Raw genomic sequence first — 23,950 nt, 5'->3', positions numbered from 1 at the left:
TCGTGCTTTGCGGCTATCCATCTAACACCGTATATATAATGCAACTAAACCCTAAAACACACCACAAAAATTTTCAACTTACCCCCTTACATCTTAATTAGTTACAATCAAGCCTCGTACGTATTAATATATAACACGACCCCACAAAAGAAATAAGGATATAACTTTAATTGCCTACACAATAACAAATACTAAAGTATTTAATACAAGATATATATCAAATAAAAATTTACTCATGAAGGAATTGATAGTTTAATTATGGTACTATAAACATTATTGAAAGACAAGGCCTCTCACTGTCTCATAACTGTAACATAGTCATACAATCGGTGTCCTAAATTTGTCATTATGATTCTAAAAGATCAAGAATTAACCTCGCAAAATTCATAAAAAAGTTTGTATTAATTTACATAAATCAGTTTTACTTGAATTAGAAGTCATGCCTAATTGTGATGACATTGTTTTGAACCTCCAAATAATAAAAAGGCTACAATTGTCTCAAGATTAATAGCAAATTCTGAGGATTTCATCACCTGAGTGTAGTCAAAGGCAAATTGTATTTTGATTAACAAACATTTTATTTAAGTTTCAACAATCAAAAGTTTTCAAAACAAAGATATACTTATTTTACCAATGGCAAGTCTTCTACTTCTTAAAAGTTAAAAGCACTTATAGAAGACTGTTATATGATTCCAACTAGTGGTGCAAACAAGTCAAGTCCAGCCCAAGCTAACTCGGCTCGTTTAACTTGTACAGAGCTCGAGCTCGAACTCGGCTGGTTTCGAGCTCTATTTTCAAAGCTCGAGTTCGGTTCGTGAGTAGATTTTCAAGCTCGAGGCTCGGCTCGTTTACTATATATCAATTATTTTTTATATAATTATAATTATTTTTATATAATTTTTTCTATTATAATTTTATGTATAAAATAATATATATTATTTAGTTATTTTTATTTATTTTTTTATAACATTATATATATATATATTAATAATTATTAAATATATATTTTAAAAATTATGAAAATGACAGGCTCGCTTAGGTTCGCGAGCTAGCTCGAGATCGATAAGTGAAGCTCGGGCTTGGGCTCAATTAAGCTCGGCTCGATCGAGCTTTTTAATGAGCCGATCTCGAATAACTCGTAAGCAGCTCGGCTCGCTTGCACCCTTAATTCCAACAACAAATTAAGAGCAATATGAATGTTCTAAGAGCAATATGAGCTCTACATATCAACAAGTTACAAAAAAAAACTATATTTTCCAAACTCTTGATTCTATATCAGAACTTAATATTTTCTCTCTCTAAATGTGTTTTATAAACCAAGAATTAGCGAGACCAGTTTTAAAAAAGAAGTGAAAATAATGGCCCGTGCAGATCTCGAACCTGCGACCTTCGCATTATTAGCACAACGCTCTAACCAACTGAGCTAATAGGCCAAATACATTTTTAACATTAATCGACGCCTAGTCAGGATTTTTTATAACCATAACTTTTAACATTATAAAAACACTAATCATGGCAACAAGTAAATGTTCTCACAATCTGATTTCGACAAGCGCTAACCACAGTTGCATTAAACAACAAACCACAAATAAATGTCATTAAGCCATGGTCACATAAGCCTGGCCTTAAAAATGACAAAACACTGAAACACATGAATGCACAATCAATATTTATCTTTTGAAAAGCAAAATAATTCAAGATTAAAATTCTAATAAAAAGCATCAACAGTGACATACAAACTCCAAACTTCCAAACATACGATTATTAATATTCAAATCCGCTAATCTTGTCGTATGTCATTTTCGTTTCTTCACCCAACAAAAGTGATACAATCGAAACCTCTTCTTTTCGCAAGAATCCACTAGCTGAAGGCAAACTAACCCGAATCGTCCCTATGCTGTAAGAAGATAACAAAACAAGAAAACTTTACTATGCCATGTGAAGTAAAAAATTACATGTAATGCAATTTTGACCCGTTCCGTATAAATAGGCCTAAGTGGTTATGTTTTGTCGCATAAAACATCTTAAATATATATTTAAAAAGTTGAAATACTTCTAAAAAGATTGTATTTTGCAATCAAATTTGACAAACTAAACATTGATACAACTAAAATAAATTAGTATCAAATATATGAAATTGGCTCGGTTTGATATAACATTCCTCGATTCAAAACAATACAAGATGTATCTCAAATAAATACAACAGAACTGTAACGAAATCATACAACCGGTGTTCTGAATTTGCCTTTAGAAATCGAGCAATAAAGAAAGCGTGCCATTAAAGTTTTAGCATGTTTTACCAACTGTAATCTCATATGTATCTAAAAAGAATTCAATTTTTTTTTACCATTAATCGTATATGTAAATATAATAAATATTAAAATGGCCATAACATTTTACCTGAATATCAAAATTGAGATTATTCCAGCCCATATCATATCTATTCTTAATAGCATTGTCCTAAAACCCATTGACCCAATATTAACAAAAACTGAGCAGACTCATTAAAAAAATATAAACAAAGAATGAGCAGACTCACAACATATTTTCGAAACGAAACTTTATGCGTAAATTAAATCCAAAATCAGATGCCCGAAGCCCAAACAAAACATATCAAAAGAAAGGAGGTTAGACTATCCGTACCTTTTAAAATTTACTTGTAACAAGGGGGAGATAGTATAATGGTGTTTGGGCTCATTTAGGGAGGTTCAAAATGTTTCTTTAAGGTGTGGAGAGAAACATGTTCGGTTTTTAACATGTTTGTTATAGACTTATATAGACTTATAGTGAAAGAAGAATGCTGAAATGTGTGCTAAAAGTAATAGTCTACATCTTGGAGTTCAAAATATCTTCAACATGTTTGTTAAAGGGATATCATATTCGTACACCCTCTCAAAACTCACACATCCTACATATGATCGTATAGGGGTTATACGATCGTATGAAACCCACGTGAAAGGGTGTGTGAATAATTTAAAAGTGTGTGGATAATCGGAGCCTTGTTAAAAGTGAAAGAAGGAACTGTCAACATCTATGTGACTAAAAAAGTGAAAAGGAAACAGAGTTTGTTTCAACAAATTCCTGTTGAAAAAAGGTATTAGAAAAATTTAAAATACTAAGTCATAAAAAAATAAGAAGTTTGAGAAGGATACATAGCATAAGAAAATCATTAAAAACAATTTCAAGAAAATAATTAGAAAAATTATAATTCAAAATATAAATAAAAAACAGAACAGGTAAAAAAAAACTAAAATGTTTCCCCGTCTTTTTGGTTAAAAAAAATAGGCATAATGTCGAGGAAAAAAGACGCAATAACAAAAATAAACAAAAAACACAAAGATAAATAAAAAAGATACAATGAATCGCAAAATATAACACAGTGCCGAGCGAAATATAACACAATATTAAGGAAAAAGACACAATGCCAAGGAAAAAATTGACAATCAATGACGAAAATAAATATAAAACACAATAATCTTTTTTACTCAATATTGTGTCTTTTTTTTTCCTGAATGAGAACGACGGTCGAAACATTTTAGTTTTTTTTTACTTTTTTTATTTTTGATTTATATTTTAAGTTATGATTTATTTATTTTAGAGGTTTAGGCTACAAATCCTTCCCATCTTTCTCATATTTGTTCTTTCTTTGTAGAATAATTTGACCCGCTATTTACACACAACATATGCAACAATGTATATATATGTTTATTTTGTTTTCTTAGGTCAAACTATTAATGAGGGTCATTAACAAACATACTATATAGAGAGCCAAAAATCATATTTATTTTGTTTTCAAAATTTATGGATGCAATTGTTATTGTAAAGATTCAACCTTAAAAAAAAACAAGCATCCACTTTATTTTGAGTTATGAGGTTGGCTCGTTTTGAGTTATGAGAGTTTGAGGTCAAGGTCAGTTCGTTTTGATGTACGAAAACTCGAGCTCGGCTCTAGAAGTGTTATTGATTGTTGATGGTTTTGAATGCGGATTTGAGTTGTTGAGATTGATTTGAGTTTAATTAGGTTGTTGGTTGGTTATTGATGTTGTATATGTTTGAGAAGAAAGTTATTAGAAGTTATAGTTTAGTAGTTAGCAGTTAGTTGCAAGTGTGTGTTGGTTATAGAATAATTGTGATTATGAAGATTGGGTATGCAGACGAGCCGAGACTGAGCCTGAGGTCAGCTCGTTTTGAGTTATGATAGCTCGATGTCGAGGGCAGCTTGTTTCGGCTTATGAGAGTTTGGGCTCGAGGTCGGCTTGTTTTGACTTACGAGACCTCGAGCTCGGCCCGTGAGTCATTTTCCAAGCTCGAGTTCGGGTCGTTTTGACTTACGAGAGGTTGAGCTCGGCACATGATTCGTTTTTCAAGCTCGAGGTTGGCTCATGAGTCAATTTCCAAGCTCGAGCTCTGCTGGTTTTGACTTACAAGAGGTCGAGCTCGAGCTCGGCTCGTGAGTAATTTTCCAAGCTTGAGGTTTGCTTGTTTTGACTTACAAGAGTCCGAGCTCGAGTTTGGCTTGTGAGTCATTTTTTCCAAGTTCGAGCTCGGCTCGGGCTCAACTTGTTTATTATTTATCAATTAGTTTATATACATTTTTAATTTTTCTGTATATTTTGAAAAAACCTTAAGAGTTCCCAAGATCAAGCTCGGTTCGGGCTCAGCTTGTTTATTATTTATCAATTAATTTTTATATATTTTGGGAAAACCTTAAATGAGCATAAGCTCGGATCGAGCTCGTGTGCAGTGCCTTAAACGAGCCAAAGCTCAGCTCGAGCTCTGTTGTGCAGTGTGAATATACACAAGGTTCATTAAGGCTCGATGGGCCTAAACAATCTTCCCATACAAGGTTAGGGCTCGAATCTTGATAACTAAACGAGCTTTATTTGTGGCTTAGGCTCTGCTTGGGCTGCTCGGTTTGAGTTTTTTTATCGATCCGATCTCAAGTGGCTCGGCTCGTTTGCACTCCTGTTTGCTCCACGTTATAGTGAGGATAAAGGTGTTTGATATTTCATTTATAAACACATAATCTTCAATTTTGAATGTTTGGGGAAACTTATTATATGATTCTCTCAAGTAGTGATTGATTATTTAGGGCCACCTTATCAGATTTTTTGATAGTTGGAGAAAACCGGTTATTGAGACAATGTAAAATTATGCTAGATTTGATTATGATTTCTTATCATGATCCTTTAAGTGGCAATAATCATTTTAAAAACACACATGGACCGCCAACTAAATGTTATTATGCTTATGAACCTGCGTAATTAACTCATTCATTGGCAACTATTAAAGTGGAATCCAATATCCTATTTTGTCAGTGACCTATTTACTGTTTTTTCAAAATTAAATTGGCGACAGGGATCATGCTGGTGGGAATGAGAAGATAAAAGAGTTGGTGCCAGGAATCAAAGTTTATGGCGGTTCTATTGATAATGTGAAGGGGTGTACTAATAAGGTCAACAATGGCGATAAGATATCACTCGGGGCTGATATTAATATACTCTCTCTTCACACACCGTGGTATGCTATGTTTGTTATTGTTTGGTCACTATAATCTTTTAGTTTAGTGTTTTCTCAAAATATAAATGTGGTTTGTTGTTTTTCAGCCACACGAAAGGACACATAAGTTACTATTTGACTGGAAAAGAAGAAGATGAACCTGCTGTGTTCACAGGCGACACGCTGGTGCGTTAATTTAGTTATTTCATTTATAGAAGTTCTTACAAACACTAGTTAAAATGCATTCCAATCTTTATATTTTTGTAGTTTGTTGCTGGTTGTGGCAAGTTTTTTGAAGGCACAGCAGAGCAGATGTATGAGTCACTATGCGTCACTTTGGCTTCTTTGCCAAAACCGACTCGAGTTTACTGTGGCCACGAGGTAAGGTTTATATTATGCTTTAATATAATAAGTTTGCTTATGTAACAATTGTTTCTTTTCTATCTTTCTTGTGACCATATTTTTTACTTTGCAGTACACGGTGAAGAATTTGCAGTTTGCTCAAACAGTTGAACCCGAGAACACCAAGATATCGCAAAAGTTATCATGGGCTCAACAACAGAGGCAATCGGGCCTTCCAACTATTCCATCCACCATTGCAGAAGAACTAGAAATCAATCCGTTCATGCGAGCTGATCTACCTGAAGTTCAGGTCTTACTATTTTTCCTAAACCATAAATAAAGCACTCCCGTTTCGACTATTATCTTTCTCATGATGCCAAATTATTAATACTATTAAATAAAATGCAGGAGAAGGTTGAATGCAAGTCTGCGGTTGACGCATTGAGGAAGATTAGGCAGCTAAAGGATAACTGGAGAGGGTAATTAACCAGTTAAACTTGTTTATAGTTTCTTATCGAGTCTACTTAATGCATGTTTTATAAGCACCAAAGTATGTAATAATGTATGCCATTAAAAGGCAGGCTCGTGTTATGTTTATTATGTCAAAATCTTTCATATCATCCCGTATTGTGGTTTAATAGGATTTCAAATCCTCGACTTTAAGCGAACCTGAATGACGAATGTTTCGAGATGTGTGACGTGTTTGAAGAAAGTGGTATCATATGTCGGTGGCGAGTAATATTGTGGTACTATTTTTTATGGACCTTAAAGGAGTCAAATTTGAAATTAGGGGGTCCTAAAGGATTCTCTTGATTTGTACTTTGTTTGATGTAAATTTGAAGGGTTTGGGTATATATTGCTTTATATGTTGTCTAGACCTTTTTAGTGTCTACACTTGAAAGAATTTGGTGCTTCAACAACACAATTTTACAAGTACTAGGATTGCATTAAAAGCAACCAAATGCTCTTATTTCCTTTATTATTTGTATTTTAAATGAATAAAAGAAAGTTCGAAAATTTATTATTTGTATTTTAAATGAATAAAAGAAAGTTCGATAAATGATTGTTTGTAGGGGTGCAAACGAGACGACCTCGAGCTCGACTAGGCTCGTTTAATTTATACAGAGCTCAAGCTCAGCTTGTTTCGAGCTCTATTTTTAAAGCTTGAGCTCGGCTCGAGAATAGATTTTGAAGCTCGAGCTCGGCTCGTTTACTATTTATCAATTATTGTTTATATAATTATAATTTTGTTTATACATTTTTTCTATTATAATTTTATGTACAAAATAGTATATATATTATTTTGAGTTATTTTTATTTGTTTTTTCATAACATTATATATATTAATTAATAATTATTAAATATATATTTTAAAAAATTATATAAATGGCAGGCACGTTTGGGCTCGCGAGCCGGCTCGAGCTCGATAAATGAAGCTCGGGCTCGTTTTTTAAACGAGCTTATTTTTAGGCTCGGGCTCAGGCTTGATTAAGCTTGGCTTGATCTAGCTTTTTAACATGCCGATCTCAAACAGCTTGGCAGCTTGGCTCGTTTACGCCCCTAATTGTTTGGTAAGTTATGAAGGCAATATAAGTTTCTCAAACTTCTATGTGCTATTAATGTGATGGTTTCTTAAACCCCTACATATTCCATCTTAAAAGTAGTAATGAGGAATCTTCATATGATAGTAATTTTCTTAACATAATGGCCATAATTTAGACCATTTTTTCAGTCAGGCTTAAAACAATTAACTTTATATTAAGTATCAATTGAAATAAGGTAAAATGCGCAACATTTTTTTTTTTTTGAATGAGGTAATTTGAATCTGGGGTAAATATCTGTTGAGAAAAATTCTTCCATTGCATCCAATTCATTATTAAAACAATGCCAACAAAACATCTAGCACTTCATGTGGAAGTTATAATTTTATGTAATTTAATATTCTTATTATCATAATAGTTCTATTTATTCAAGAAAAAGAAATCATGATTGATGATGATGAATATTTTCTTAGTTTTTAGTGGATTTAACACAAACTTTGGTCAATAAGAGAAAATAACACATAAATAAAGGGGTCAAAACCTGTCATCTAGATTGATATAAGTTTGTCGGTGGTCAAAGCATGAAACATTCAACACACTCAAATCCCACGTCACATAGAATAGACATTTTGCACCCTTATTTTTATTTTAGTGTCATTTATGACTCATTTGCTTAATTCTATATTCAAATAAAGTTAAGAAATTAATTATTATTAATAATATAAAGACAAGTTGGATTATCTTCAATAACTCAAAATATTATCCATCATACCATCAATTTGATTAGTCACACTCTTAATCTTTATTGACAAGAAAAATCTCATTCGCAAAATCATCATAGATTTACACTCGATTTCGTTAACAATAATATATATGCCTTTTCATTTTACGCATAACAATCCATGTAAACAAATTTGAGTGAAAATGAAGTGTAGATCTATGATGGTCATATGCGTTAGATTGTTTATGACAATAAATTTAAAAGTTAGAAGTGTCGCTGACTGAATTAATCATTTATTATTGGTAGCTTATTGAGTTAAAAGTGTTAATTAGTCAAATCCCATATGCCTTACAAAAATAAAGTATTAATACAATTACTTTTAACATTTTTTAGTTATATTAAAACTTAAAAGCGTATATAACATAAGAGCAACTGGTAAGGTTGTTGTTTTGTGACCTTGAAATTATCGGTTTAAATTATGAAAAACAGCCTATGACACAAAGTTGGAAAGTCTGTGTACATCAAATCGCGAAGTGATCCGTCCGTTCCCAAACATACCCTACGCAAATACATGAGCTAAGCTAAGCATCAAGTACGTTACAAGAGGAGATAGAAAAATTCAAAAGAGTTAAATTTGGTCCCTGTGGTGGAACCTAAAAGCAGGTTGCAATCTCGTAGTGTCATTTTTGCATATATGGGCCCTGTGGTAGTGTGATAAACCATAAGTAAAATAACACAACGGGGTTGCAACCTACTTTTGGAGTTCCACCTCAGGAACTAGGGATGAGCTCGGTACCGTACTGGTATCAAAAATACCGATCCCGAAAATCACAAATTCTTAGTACCGGTACCGAAATATTCGATTCGGTATCGATATGGAAGATAAAAATTTGAGAAATACCGGTACCGTACGGTACCGATCCCAAAACTCAAAACTTTGGTACCGATGATACCAAATCGGTTCCGGTTCGGTAGTCGTACCAATCGATGCCGGTACCGAATTTGCTCGTCCATAACAGAAACCATATTTGCAATTAACTCAGTCCAAAAATATATCAATTCAAAAAGGAAAAAAAAGCTAAGGGCATATTAGTAATTTGACACCAAACGCGTTGTGGCATTATCACACGTATCACTCGTTGGATTTCAAGCTAACGACTTCACTTCAGTATTCCTCGAAAACAATTGAATACTATTTTATCCAATTAAGAACACAAAAATATTATTATTATTATTATTATAATACCTTTTCACTTTATTCAAACAAAAACAATAATCATAATAAATTAATAATCAATAAACTTACAACAATCACACGTTACTCCACATTTCCAATACTATTCCCCATCAAAACCTTCAAATCAATTCCAAACCCTAACCTTCATCACCTCACAATTTGGGGCTTTCGTTAATCCAACCTCTAATCACATCAATTCAACACCGTTTTGTACAATTCAATCGATGGAACCACCAGCCGTGAATCCAAATCCATCAAATGATCCATCAAATCCTTCAATTCCGACGCCGTACGCCTCGTTTCCGGTTATCCGGTTCCTACAAGCACCGGTAACTACTTTAATCGAATACTCCGGTGTTCTCAGACCTAGGTCAAACTCCGGTAATCATCATGAATCCGATAGTTTAATTCCAAACAGTAATAATAATAATAGTGATAATAATAATAATAATGTTAACGATGAGGTTTCGATTCGGATATCGAGTGCTGAGTCAGCTCCGGTGACCGGAGAACGGGAAGCTGCTGCTTCCGGTGGTGACGTCAGCGGTGGTAATAATAATATTAGTAATGGTAATGGTAATGGTAATAGTAGTAACGTGGATTCGGCGTATCAGCAGCGGTATGATTTGCAGCAGGTGTCGAGGTGGATTGAACAGATACTGCCGTTTTCGTTGTTGTTGTTGCTCGTTTTCGTTCGGCAGCATTTGCAAGGTATTATTATAGGTTATAGGTTTTTGTTTGGAAGTTTTTAGTTAGTTAGTTAGTTAGAGTAAATGAATTTTGTTATGTGGAATGAAGTTTGTGTGATGGTGGTGATTTGTAGGTTTGTTTGTTACGATTTATGTGACGGCGTTTATGTACAAGTCGAATGATATTCTACAGAAGCAGACGGCGTTGAAGGTATGTAACTATGTATTTGGTGTTAAGTCATAAATGTTAATCATGTGCACAAATTTAGGCCTGTAAACAAACTGAACAAATGATCGAACATGAACAATTGAACGAATGGAGTTTTCTTGTTGGTGTTTGTTCGTTAAGAAAATGAATGTGTTCGTGCTTGGGTTTATTAACAGTAAAAACGAAGGGTTCACAAGCTTAGACGGATGATCATAACTGAACATAGATGACTGAAGCAATAACTAAGCTAAAACTAGTTTAAAGGTAATGTGAAAAACAATGTGTTGAGCCTAAAAAGTTATTGAAACTAAACTAAGTTGTAATGGGCCAAAATTTTTTTTAATTATCTATTAACGAATGTAAACGAACGAGTTCAAACGAATGTAAACTAACATAAATGAATGAAAGAGACATGTGTTCATGTTTGTTCTTTAGCTAAGTGATTAAAATTTTTTGTTCATGTTCGTTCGTTTATTAAATAAATGAACATAAAAGAACATCCAGCTGAACGGTTCACAAATTGTTCACTGAACGCTCGGTTTGTTTGCAGGCCTACGCAAGTTTAAACACATGTCACCTATTGAGCTTAATGATTGAATAATTTTTTTAGGGTGAGAGAAAGTTATCTGTTCTTGCTGGATATTGCATACTTTTCATGCTTCATGTCACCGGAGTTTACTGGTGGTATCAAAATGATGATCTTTGCAATCCATTATTCATGATTCCACCAAAAGCAATACCGCCGTTCTGGAATGCTATATTCATCATTATCGTAAATGGTACATATATTCTTTTAAGTTTTAGTCACCTCTTCTCTAGTGATGACATGCCATTGTTCTTATGAACTTTGAATTTTATTAATTGTAGATACGATGGTTCGTCAGGCAGCAATGGCTTTTAAGTTGGCATTGCTTATGTACTATAAAAATGGCAGGGGCCAAAGTTATCGTAGGCAGGTAATGCGATTCAACATGATATGTAAACATGTAATGCATACCATATGTTATGATCATTGCGTTTCTAACGTATTATTTTTTGGCATTTCAGGGTCAAATCTTGACTCTGGTTGAGTACACACTTTTGTTATACCGCACATTTTTACCCGCCCCTGTGTGGTACCGGTTCTTTTTGAACAAAGAATATGGGAGCCTATTTTCATCTTTGACAACCGGGTTGTATTTAACCTTAAAGCTCACATCAGTTGTCGAGAAGGTATGAGTTGATTTGATTTTCAACATTATGTATCTGGGAGTTAAATAACTAATAGTATTTACTAGTTATATATTCTCGGTCCTCTTGTTTTATCTATCAGATTGGATCCTTCTATACTGCATTGAAGGCTTTATCACGAAAAGAGGTTAATTATGGATCACATCCAACAGCAGAACAGGTACTATATTGTAATTTAATTATTTTATTACTCAAATATTTTACTTATTTTTGACACTATCAGGTGAGCGAGGCAGGAGACGTGTGTGCTATTTGCCAGGAAAAGATGCAGGCGCCAATTTTGTTGCGGTGTAAACATATCTTTTGTGAAGACTGCGTTTCAGAATGGTGAGCAATTCCTATTTTATATTAATAGTATTTACTAAAATGCTAAACTTTCATCTTATATAAGTTAGGATCTAAAACATCTTTTATTTCAGGTTTGAAAGAGAGAGAACTTGCCCGTTATGCAGAGCTACGGTGAGACCAGCAGATATAAAGTCATTTGGGGATGGGTCAACGAGTTTGTTCTTCCAGTTGTTCTAGAAGTTTCCATCAGGGTATGCAGACTGTGCTTTCTTCATTGAGGTTGATCTCCAATCACTCGAAGGTCGAAGCTATTGCTACGTTGCTTTTTTGGCGTCTTTTTCCCCTCAAATTGTACAGTTAAGCTTTACTTGTGGCTAAATATTAGCAGTAATATATTGATATACACAATATACATACAACAACCCAAAATGTTAAAAATATGATTGTTATCTTGATTGAGCTCAAACTGTTAATTTGTATGATGGCCTTTTTCGCAAAATGAACTACCTTATGTAATAACTAAAACTTCATTTACGCACTCGTGTAGGGCTGCTAGACAGGTTGTGTTCGTGGCTGAACCCGACATGACACGAAACTGAAAATCGTTTATTTTTTGAAAAACAATAATTTTGGTTTAATAATGCCCAAATAGTTTTGGTTATTACATAGAACAATTTAAAAATTGGGTTAAAAGGGTAAGGTTGTGAACACGTGAGGTTGAAACGGACACGACCTGTTTAGACAGATGCGTTAGCGGGTTCAGCAGAAGGTGACTGGAACTCGTTCTGACAAAAAATCATAAACTCGGATTTTCTGTTAGCTTCACATCGTGCCAGAAGTTCACAGCCGTACACATAAATCTTACTAGTTGAATAAAACTAAATATTTGAAGCTTAAGAAACTGCTTCACAACTGATAGCAGTGAGTTTATTAACAATTATCGGGTCGTTTGAAACGGCCGGGTTATCCATTGGGCCACGAAATTGAATCATTTGGGGCTCCATGGTGGATGTTCACCACCACTGAGTATTTATCATGCTTCTTTTTCATGTTATTTGTTGCAGTTTATTTACATGCTTTATTTACTTGTATGGAGCAATATTCGGTCCATTATGTACTTACTTTGATGATGAATGAAAGGTGGTGACTTTTATGTTAACTTTGATCGTTGTGTTTGATCATTGCTAATCCAAGTTAGTAACTTGGGTGGTGCTCTTTGGAACCTAATCACGGGTTGTAGGTGGTGATTTTTCGTACCCTAAAACACGTATTAGATTGATCCTCAGTTTGATCGGGTGGTGTTTTTGTATCCCGTTTGACCAATGCTTATCGAATATTACCTGTTCTCGAATTTCAAAGTTTCTAGCTGTTAACCTACCCAGATTTACATTGATCATTGATGGCTATGAAGAATGCAGACGATGGTGGTGGGATCTTGAAGATGAAGATGGGGAGGGGGACAGTTTGGGGTAGGATGAGCTCTGGATGGTACCGGTACCGATCCCGAAAATCCCGATTTTGAAATTCGGAAATATTTGGTACCACTACGGTACCGAAACATTCGGTTCGGTATCGGTACCGTACCGGTATTTCGTGCAAAATTTGGGAATACCGGTACTGTATCGATACCGAAGACTCAAAACTTGATACTGATTCGGTACCGACGTTACCAAATCCGTACCGGTACCGAAAAGGCTTATCCCTAATTTAGGGTGAGTCCCAAAATAATAGTTAATGTATGTGTGAAAATAATAGTTAATGTATGTGTGAAAAGACGATTTTCCCATGACCCCCTCATATATATAATGAAAAAGAAGACGGTGTTAAGAGTGTCGGACTCAGAGTGAAGGAAAAAGTAAAGATAATGGGATCAAAATTTTAAAATAGGGTCACAAGCTGATTCTGTTCTTCACCACATGGACCCAAGAAAGTAGTTCACTCTAAAATATATTGAAATGACTAAATATGCAATAGAGGATGGTTCAAATGAAAACTACTCCTTAACTTAAAAATCATGTGTATTCTAATGGATCAATCACAATTTTTTTTTTCTTTTTGCTTTTCTTATTGTAAGAATATTCTAGTAATTTGATTTTACTGTATTTAAGCATAATCCCTAATTTATCTCCCGAAATTGTTGAAGAGGATCTTTTTTTTCAAATATAATATACTTTACATATTTAATAAATTACCTAAGGGATCATCTATGCATACATGAAACACCAAGACAATTAAGATCTTATCATTTATAAATATGTTGGAATGGCATTCAACCATCAATTTCCAATGTCTTTGTTTTATTTTATTTTATTTTATCGTTTCTATTAAAAATATTAATATGCGTTTGTATTTTTGTTTTACTATCCACTTATTCTATTTAAATTGAATTTAGCGTAGATATTTTGTGTGGTTTCAGAAAAGAATACACATTTTTATGATTAAATTTTTTTAACGTTTTTACCGATTTTGAGTACACTCATTTCACTATAAATATATGACAAACAAGAACATTGTTATTATACATGTAACTCTACAATTACACAAAGAGCCCGTTTAATTTACATGTATTTAACTATTTGTTACAAAAAAAGCATGAACAACACGTTAGTTTACATATATGTAACTTCATAATTTATTTTTACATATATGTATATGATTAAGTTACATACATGTATTTTAGTATGACCCCTTTCAAAATACAAAAATACTAGAGCTACATATGTGTAAACGTATATGAACACAAGAGTATTTAGTTTTGATATAATAACATATGTGTATACATGTTGTTACATATATATATATATATATATATAACTATGTATATACTAGAGCTACATATGTGTAAATAGATACGAACATTAAAGTATATAGTTTTAATATAATAACATATGTGTATATACGTTGTTACATATATGTATCATTAGGACTAACTTTGTTTTATCATGTACGATAAAAATAACAATAAAAATAAAGGTTCATTTATTTTAATAATAGGAAATTTGAATAAAATAAAAAATTGTTGGACATTTTAGATAAGACGAAAGCATAAAATCTCTGGAAATTGAAATCATAAAACTAGAAAATTGGAAAATCCAATAATATACAATGAATCAAGATAGAGCTGGAAATTCTTTATTTGAATTTTGTGTTTAGATTTTCCAACTTTTTTATTGTTGATAAGGGTTAGGTTATAATAGGAAATATAGTTTTTGTAGGAATGATAAGAAGTAATCTTGGTCATTGATTTTGAACATGGAGGGTTGAGATTAGTTTAGGGGGAAATTAAGTGTGAACATAAGGGATGGTATAAAAAGAATAACACATTTGTTGACTTTCTCTTTCCACATGCAAGGCACATGCGAAATTCCCCCATCATTTTAAAACGTCCATAACTTTTTTTTCTGACGTTTTTATTGAAAAAAAAATTCACCATAATAACGAGTGTCTTTTTATCTTTTATATGAGTACCATATTGTAAAAAAAAATTAATGGGTTTTTTACAAATTGTGTTTTACAAAATTGTGTTATACAATAGTATTTTTCATTGTGTTATTTACATTGTATCATACAATTGTGTTTTTTATTGTGTTTTTATCATTGTGTTTTTTTTTTCATAGTGTATTTTTTCATTGTGTTTTTTCAGACTTTTCCAGCGAGATGGTGGCGGTGGGTGACGGTGGGCGGTGGAGTGGTGGTGGTTATAAGAGATGAGTGAAGATGTAATTGGGTTTATGTAAGTGAGTTTTTGAAATTAATTTAATTGAGTTTTGATATTAAAGTATTAGACTAAAATATCCTCCTTCCTAGCTTTCTTAGGAAAATCAAACTTCTTATTTAAACATAACCCTTGTTGATAATTCTATGTATTATTTTTGGAAGGCAATAAGTATTTTTTTTCTGCCAACAAATATTAAATAAAGTAGGATAATAAAAAAATAAAAAGGTTATGGGAGAGAGTAAAGATTTTTAGGAAACTAAGAATTAATATTTTTCCGGTTTACCAATTTTATCCTTAATCTTCTTAACTAATCTTCTTTGGTTTTCATTTAATTACCCAATTGCCACTATGTATATTAACCATTGATCTAAGAAATGGATGGTTTGGATTGATTTAACTAGTTTTCTAGAAAATTATGGTTTTCATTTGAACCTTACCCATGTGCAATATTCATATTATAAAATCTGTTCATTAGTTTTGATCAAAATTGTCACTTTCATAATTTCATTCATTTAAGTAAAAAGACATAAATGATCATGACTTAACGTTATAAAATTAACGGGGTTAATGAAATAGACGAAAATGACAAAATTTTGAAACCTTACATACGAAAATGATACTTGAAAACATTTTTTTTTTGTTGTAAAAAGAAAAAAAAACAAACACCAAGAAAGAAAAACAAGATGTAGTAGAAACCAATGGCAGACACGCATCGAAGACTTGCAGTTGACAGAACCCATCGATAGCTTTTTTTTTTTTTTTTTTTTTTATCGATAGCTGATGGGTCTTGTTTTGGTTCACTCCCCCATAGTCCCATACCACCCATCATTAATACTATATTTTTATTTTTGTTTTTCTATTAACACTTTATTATTGCTTTATGCAAATAAGTTTTAAAAAAGTCATATTATCTTATAATCTATCAAACATTCAAACGTGTGTTGTTGATTTAAGGTATGGACTACGGAATAAACTTTATATAATTAGTTTTCGTATTAATACGATTATTATATTATGTTTGTACCTTATGTGTAAAAGACTGAAATTTTTATTCAACTTAACAGAATAATCTAACAAAGTTTGTGACTTGAATGAAATGGTTGATATTGAAATTAGGGTGACTAAATGCGTTGAAGGTTTGACGATTGAACTAAAGTAGTTTAAATGACCAAATCACGAGGATCAAAATATAACTTAACTTTAGAATATATATTATTTTAAATAAAAAAATATTACCGAGGGACTTCCTGATGGTCATATATGTTCAACTAGTAATGAGAGAAGACTTGCTCGTCATCGACTCATCGGAGACGACTGCTAACCACTGATTAATTTCCTCGTGCGATAATCTATCACTAACATAGCCCTTGGTAATAATTGGTAAATGTGTTGCTCACACTCATATTAATAAAGGATTATCACTGCCATTTTTTCATCGGTAATCACTATCATCAACGGCATATCACCGGAAGAGTTTTGTGGTGATACTCATTGTAACTATTGTAATCACTAGATTTCAAAAATGAAGAAAACTTTGTTTAATTCCAGTCCTAAAGTTAAAAATATAAAAATAGCAAAAAATCAATAAAGATAACCAATTATTTATTTGAGAGACAATGATTTACGATTTCTATGTTTAAGAATTAGACAATTAGTAAGACTAGTTATTGTGGGTTTCAAAATGACGTGGAGGGATTTTATCGTACCCAACACCGTGTTGGGGCTTCATGGGAGGGGCAGCATGGATACATGCTTCAAAAGTTTACCGGGACGTTAACAAATTAAGTAGTGGGGGTGGGGGGATAATTTTCACTCTCTCATGCATACACACATATATAAGGCGGAGGAAAGGGCTTTATATCCCGATGGAGCTTTTAAGGTTAAAGTCTTTAATGCCTACATGACAATTTAACAAAGGTTTCAAAGCCCCTTTACAACATAGAGGTTTAAACTGTAAATTTCGCATAATTCACATGCAAACAATACGTAAATAATGCATAAAAATGTGGTTGGAGAGAGATACATGGATGGTTACACAATCATTTTCACATTCAAATTAATATTAACAAATATATCATACGGCTCTCACGTTGTCAAAATATTACTGTTCTTTTTTAAATAAATGCCAAACAATAGAATGTGATAAAACCACTCATATCTATAAGTTTATAAAAAATCTCAAAGAAACATATTCACATTTATTATAAATAAAAATGATTAATTAGATTAAATGGCAGGTAATGAATTCAAGTCCTAAATTTTAGAATTGAGAGAGATATTAAGAGAGATCAAGAATTTTCACTATTTATTAGATTCCTGAACTCGATCAGTTACCTTTCAGAAAATTCTAATGATAGACAAAATTTCTATGTTTTATTCTTCTAAAGGTGGGAGAAAAGATAAAACTAAAATAAACAGAATTCTTAATCCAAACTTAATATGTAAATAATTTTTAATCCAAACTTAATATTTAATTTACAGAACGCTAAAAATATTTGCAACCTGTGAATGCCAATAGGAAGGTGAAAAAAAATCTTATCACAAAAGGTGCGACAAACAATTATTATGTCATATAATAATTTTAGAAAATTTAATATAAAAATTGTTAAACTTTTAGATACATTGTCAAAAATATAAAAATAAAACAAAATAATAGATACGCGTGAAGGACAAACATTTAAAGTCTATATTGACCGGGGATGTATGTGATGAAGTTGTACGGATTCAAGTGGGTAATTGGACGACAGAGTTTTTATATGCACATGGGTTTTAGCCATCCACATGTTATTGAAGACTTTAGTAGCTTTCTATCATACTCAGCCATCTTCACTTTGGTGGGATGGTAAAGGCTTTGGCCTTTGGGTGAGAGGTCCAGGGTTCGATTCCTGGCAACGGGGGTATAATGTAAATAGTAGGAGGAAAAAAGCTTTAACATTCAAAAAAAAAGCTTTCTATCATACTCTCATACCATCAACATCCAAGGGACATCACACCAAGGTAAACCAAGTTCACCTTAGACAAACATATTATCAATGCATGACCACTCAACCAACAAAACACATTGGTCCTATTTGAAAGACCCCGCGCACCTTTAACGCTATAATCTCTTGTGGTCTTGATTATGCCGCACGTATAGACTTCTTGCTGGTGCACGACTTTTAGAGTAGAGGGCCTGCTTTCAGATAATTAATTAAGCCATTGGGAAGTTTTTCATGATGATATTGATTAGTTTTGTGTTAAAACGCATGTTTGTGTACTTTGGATTGTTTAGAAACGCCTCTACAACTATTTTAAATAATTTTTTGATAAAAATAAAATACTTCAGGATCTGCTGATATTTTAATTATATGCATAAAAGTAATTAAAAATATGTCTTCCACCAATTTTCCACCCTTATAATTTTATGTACTCAAGTAACATACAAAGTCAAAACTAGTTGGTATCATTCTATCATATAGTTGAAAGATAAATATGTTATATATTTTTATTTTTTAAATTAATAAGCCAATAGGTATATAAAGTCATGCCTTTAAATGGTCAGCATATAAAACTCCAAACAAGTCTTGTTTTTATTATTGTTACAAGAAAATAAATACCAAAAAAACAAAAAAAGGAACATCAATAATGTAACTTTATTGTAGATTTCAACATTTATTGGTAGATTTTTCTTGTTTTTTACCTATATACAAACAAAGGGACAAAAGTCACATAACTATGTAGGAGTAAAATTGTGGTCAAAGGGTAAAACAAAGTACACACACTGACGCATTGTGGTCAGAGGGTAAAACAAAGTACACACACTGACGCATTGCTGCTGCAATCATCTTAATTCATTTTTTTTTTAATTTTTATATTTTTATAATCTTGAACCATAATAAGCAAGTTATTACATTGAAAAAGAAGACAAGCGGGCAACAAGTTGCGCCGCTACCTCCTTTTAAATTGCAAAATTTAATCTTTTAAAAATCACATTTGCTGGTATTGGAGTCATAACATGACTATGCATAACCCGTTGAACTCGGGTAAGTAACTCCATAGTTTCAAGCGTGAGAAAACCAAAAGTGTCAAATGCAAAAGGAATAAATACATGTTGGCTGTCAAGACACGCCTTCTCATGTTTAATCACCTTGTCTGAAACAGCTTTTAAAACAGCTTGGCCGACTGTGAAACCACTACTTCTTAAACCCACCAAAGAAGAAACCCATTTGTTAAATCCACATACGCATGTTTCCTTCTATCCATTCAAACACCAAAATTTAGCCGGTCGAAAAATGAACTTTCCTCCTCTCCATTCATTATATATATTTTATATATTATTAATTATTATTCATTACATCTCTCTCTCTCTCTCTCTCTCTAGATTCATCTACCTCTCACACACACAGGGAAAGTGGGATTTTATATGAACCAATATATTTCCCAGACTGTGTCCAGTGTCACCTATCTCTTTCTATCTACAGTTTAACACACACATATATATAGAGAGAGAGAGAGAATGTGTGTGTGCATATATATAAATATTTATTATATGTTATGAGTGTTTTTGCATTTCTTGTGGAGTGAAAGATTTGGTGAAGATCTTTGAAAGCTTTTGTTTGGTTTTAATTATTACAAAATATATATGTATATATATATTTTTTAACTTTAGAAAAGATTTGACTCTGACTCTCATGATAAAAGCGACCCATCAGGTATTTGTTTCCTTTTATGCAATTATAAATTCACCTGAATCATATCCTTCTGTAAACATTCGTTTCAGATATCCAGTGAATTAACAATAATATATATTACAATCATCTTGGTTTATGGATATATAGATTAATACAGATCCATACATCCAGTTAAGCTCTCTCTTTCTCTCTCTAGAACACATGACTTCATAGTTTTCAAGTTTTCAAGATTAGGGTTTCTTGGTAACTCTTTGATTTTTTTTTTGGTTGATTTAAGTTAGCTTTTGATTTTTGAGAATCAGTATTATTTGGTTGTTTTGATTAATTTATTATGGGTTCTTGTTCTTGTTCTTTGTTACTGTTTCTAGATCCTTGGGAAGGAAACTATTGACATTTAAAAACTTGTAGCATATCAAGAACAAGAAAACCAAAAAGGGAAGGTTTTTATTGACTTGTAGGCTGTTTACCTATTTATGCTCCAAAAAGGGTTATTTAGGGATTGTAGCATATGTATATATGAAGATGAAAAAACAAACAAAAATAAAAAAAGAAACAATTCTGATTAGTTTAAAACCGAACTGAAAACTGAATTTGTAATTTGGTTCGGTTTTAGTTGGTTTGATTTGATATATTTTTCGGTTTAATTAGTTTCAAACTGAATAATAAACACATACTACTAGGGTTATTATAAATGAAAATGGTTCGATTTTAGTTAGTTTGGTTTACTTCGATTCATTTTTCGGTTTAATTAGTTTCAAATCGAATAATGAACGCATATCGCAAGGGTACGCTATATATTATAATTGAAACAAAAGTTAACTCTTGTAATTTAAAATTGGTTTTGATGCTTGAAGAAACACTAACCGACCCCGGACAGATTACTGGTAACCTGGGGGTTAGATAGATGTTTCCCACGAGGGGTTAGACCCTGAGAAGATGGTTCTTCTGATAACCTGCAAAACAGACACCGTGAGCTCGTCACTGAGAAGGGGGGGTTCCTCCTTGTGACCACCCTCCGGCGTGAGAATCAGACTAGATTGCTCTTTAAATATGAAAGTATATTAAGAGATTGCTAGAGCAGATATCAGGTATATTATGATGATATAAGATAATGTAATAATGTGTTGAGATGATCATACCATTTGGGGTATTTATAGCCGAAGGTAGGTTTCCAAGGAGGTATGGCCGGCTGCTACAGTGTTCCTGTTCATCAACAGTAGCCTACGCACGTGCCCTGCTGGTAGTTGGTGGGTAGGCAGCGGCTGATAGTGACCAGGCCTGCTGTGTACTATTCCCTTTCCACCAACTGCCGGCTACGCACGTGGTATGACAGTAGTTGGTGAGTAGGCAGCGGCTAATAGTGATACAGTACAGGAGCATGCTGCTCGCCATACTGTATCAGTGAGCTGTCGTATCTCTGATCAGATCTTTCGCCCATACCTCGTCAGGTACAGTAAAAGATCCTTCAGTATACGGACTGGCTTATTTGGGCGGGAGTATTCCCCCTCCCGCCTCTGTGCGGGATTGCTCCCGGCTTGGCTCATTCCTTCAGGTGACACTGAATGATCGAGAGCTAAGTGCCTTGTGCGTGTAGCCATGCTGCGCGGGTGGCCTTTCCTAATGGCTTGTATCCGAGGCTGCGGGGACAGGCGGAGTCCTTCACCATTGGGAGGCATTTCCTGCGGGACCAGCTTGCGTACTGCGCGTAAGGACGTCACGTCTCTGAGCATGCTTGGTTCTGCGGATCCAGTTGGTCTCTGCGCAGACTTCCCTGTTTAAGGTGAGTCTTGCGGGTCCAACTGGGCTCTGCTGGGACCTACCTCTTCAAGTCCCCCCAGTCCAATGTTCTTCTCATGAGTGTTTAATAAAGTGAGGTGAACTTTTGGACTTGAGCAAAGGGTTTTGAAAAGGGTTTTGTAAGGTTTTCCATGGGGATTCTTTCCGCGGAAGTCCTTGTCACTTGCAGAAATGCCCGAGTTTCCTGCTTGGTCTTTGGGTATGATGCGGGTAGGTCTGTAACCTCCTCGCAAGTCAGGAGCATTGAGTCCCAGTTGTATGGATTTTCCATGAGGTTTTGGTAGTTTTGAACATAGTGATCAATTATGTTAAGACCACCAATTCCATCCTGGAGCTTCAAACAACGTAGTTCTCAACGTTCCCGCTATGCGGGGATGTTATTTCCGTTTCCGCAAACATTGCCCAGAAGATCCTTCTTGGTTTCAATTCCCAGCGGAGCGCTAGGTATGTGAAGGGTTTTGCCTTAACACTGTACCTGCGCTCGTCTTACGGTTACTTTACTTCCAAGGTATTCCTGGCGTCAATTCCCTGCGGGTGCTAGGTATGTGAAGGGTTTTGCCTAAACACTGTACCCGCAGCCGTCTTATAGTTACTTGGTTGCCGAGGTACTTGGCTTCAATTCTCTGCGGGTGCTCGGTATGTGAAGGGTTTTGCCTTTACACTGTACCCGCATCCGTCTTACGGTTACTTGTTTGCCAAGGTTTATTTGGCTTCAATTCCCTACGGGTGCTAGGTATGTGAAGGGTTTTGCCTTTACACTGTACCCGCAGCCGTCTTACGGTTACTTGTTTGCCAAGGGGTAAAGGGGTATTTTCCCGCTTACTTTTTAATATTTTCGAATTTTTGAATTTTGAAATTCGAAGAGTTGGTGAAAAGATAAGAACAGTCCAAACTTCTGAAACGTCGTGCGACGGTTTCTTCTGACTGTCAGGACGTGCAGGAAGTTATGGTGACGTGACAGAACATGGTCATTCCAGTCGCTTTTTCAGGCGCGTGGGCGCGATTTTTCGGGCGCGTGGCCGCGAAATTACTGGCATACGTCCTTTCAACAGCTGTTGCCAGCTTGCTTTTTGCCACGTGTCATAGTTTCATTGCACATTCGATTTCTCTCTCCTCCGCATTAAATTCACCGCATTAATTGCGATTACTATATAAAGGGGGAGAGGGTTATTTTGCAATTCACACTTTTCACTCTTCTCTTCATCTTTAAGGCGATTTCCGGCGAATACTCCTTTATTCAATCGAGCATTCTCTCGAAATCGTTCTCTTCTTTCTCTGCAAGATGTCTTCTCGTGATGCTGAAGCTATAGCTGACGACAGGGGTACTGCTGGCGAGTGCCAGTGTGCTCTGCCCGGCGATCAGTACCGGTATGTTGTCAGGAAGTTCATGCTCGATCATCTCGAGCCTGAGTTTCCTGAATCCCACCAGACCGTGTACGATGCCCCCAGAGGCAAGATCGGGGTTTATGCTGCATTTTTTGTCTATGGGAATCTTAGATTCCCATTGACAAAATTTGTTTACCGTGTCCTTGAGAGGCACGGTGTTCATTTGACCGAGCTGCACCCCATGGCGATCGCCAAGATTCGCCATTTTGAGTGGGTGTGCCGGATTTTGGGCATCGAGCCCCATGTGGACCGCCTGATGACCTTCTATACCTGGAGGTGCATCCAGGGGTGGTACACCTTGACGACCCGTATTAAGGGTCTGAAGATTTGCGACACCGAGCGCAGTCTTCGCGCGTGGAAGCAGGAATTCTTCTACATTTCTGCCCGCGCCATCCCCCTTGCCATGAAGTTTAAAAATGGCCAAGCGATACCGAGCCTTCACGCCCCCAACTACCAGGAGGCGGAATGTTTTCGAAGATATCCCGGATCCAATCTCCGGTTTACCGGTTTGCGGAGTCCGGGATGGTCATGTTAGGGATGAGCCGGGTGTGGAAGGATGCGTCTCAGGTTCCCATCCTTCTCGAATACGGTTTGAACTCTATTCCCTATGGTATGTCTTGTCTT

At 34.5% G+C, this 23,950-nt stretch overlaps 2 protein-coding genes and 1 non-coding gene across 3 annotated transcripts; 2 read left to right on the top strand and 1 right to left on the bottom strand.

The window, feature by feature from the left end:
* Positions 1-1,359: 1,359 nt before the first annotated feature.
* TRNAI-AAU (transfer RNA isoleucine (anticodon AAU)) lies at positions 1,360-1,433 on the bottom strand. The gene has a single exon. It is a non-coding gene; the product is annotated as a tRNA-Ile (tRNA).
* Positions 1,434-5,338: 3,905 nt separating this feature from the next.
* On the top strand, positions 5,339-6,441 carry LOC143547985 (hydroxyacylglutathione hydrolase cytoplasmic-like). Its single transcript, XM_077039263.1, has 5 exons — positions 5,339-5,520; positions 5,607-5,685; positions 5,767-5,880; positions 5,975-6,151; positions 6,250-6,441. Exons 3-5 carry the CDS (start codon positions 5,812-5,814, stop codon positions 6,322-6,324), a joined length of 321 nt encoding a protein of 106 aa, XP_076895378.1. The 5' UTR covers positions 5,339-5,520; positions 5,607-5,685; positions 5,767-5,811; the 3' UTR covers positions 6,325-6,441.
* A 3,063-nt stretch (positions 6,442-9,504) lies between these two features.
* LOC143547983 (uncharacterized) lies at positions 9,505-12,014 on the top strand. The gene is made up of 8 exons (XM_077039262.1): positions 9,505-10,051; positions 10,164-10,240; positions 10,848-11,016; positions 11,105-11,193; positions 11,285-11,449; positions 11,550-11,627; positions 11,691-11,794; positions 11,887-12,014. The coding sequence occupies exons 1-8, from the start codon at positions 9,565-9,567 to the stop codon at positions 11,990-11,992; spliced, it is 1,275 nt and encodes a 424-aa protein (XP_076895377.1). The 5' UTR covers positions 9,505-9,564; the 3' UTR covers positions 11,993-12,014.
* Positions 12,015-23,950: the final 11,936 nt, after the last annotated feature.

This window comes from Bidens hawaiensis, unplaced genomic scaffold, assembly GCF_021521415.1.
Source record: "Bidens hawaiensis isolate Kalapana, Puna unplaced genomic scaffold, B.hawaiensis_p1.1 tig00014899_1, whole genome shotgun sequence".
NCBI lineage: Eukaryota > Viridiplantae > Streptophyta > Magnoliopsida > Asterales > Asteraceae > Bidens > Bidens hawaiensis.
Note: the sequence above shows the minus strand (reverse complement) of the source record. Positions and strands in the feature narration are given on the sequence as shown.

Bases quoted from the DNA above. Each gene is read 5' to 3' on its own strand.
- LOC143547985 (XM_077039263.1), top strand. From the start codon at position 5,812: ATGTATGAGTCACTATGCGTCACTTTGGCTTCTTTGCCAAAACCGACT. The intron at 5,881-5,974 runs GTAAGGTTTATA...TTTACTTTGCAG, and splicing joins GAGTTTACTGTGGCCACGAG to TACACGGTGAAGAATTTGCA. The intron at 6,152-6,249 runs GTCTTACTATTT...AATAAAATGCAG, and splicing joins CTGATCTACCTGAAGTTCAG to GAGAAGGTTGAATGCAAGTC.
- LOC143547983 (XM_077039262.1), top strand. From the start codon at position 9,565: ATGGAACCACCAGCCGTGAATCCAAATCCATCAAATGATCCATCAAAT. The intron at 11,450-11,549 runs GTATGAGTTGAT...TTTATCTATCAG, and splicing joins TCACATCAGTTGTCGAGAAG to ATTGGATCCTTCTATACTGC. The intron at 11,628-11,690 runs GTACTATATTGT...TGACACTATCAG, and splicing joins CACATCCAACAGCAGAACAG to GTGAGCGAGGCAGGAGACGT.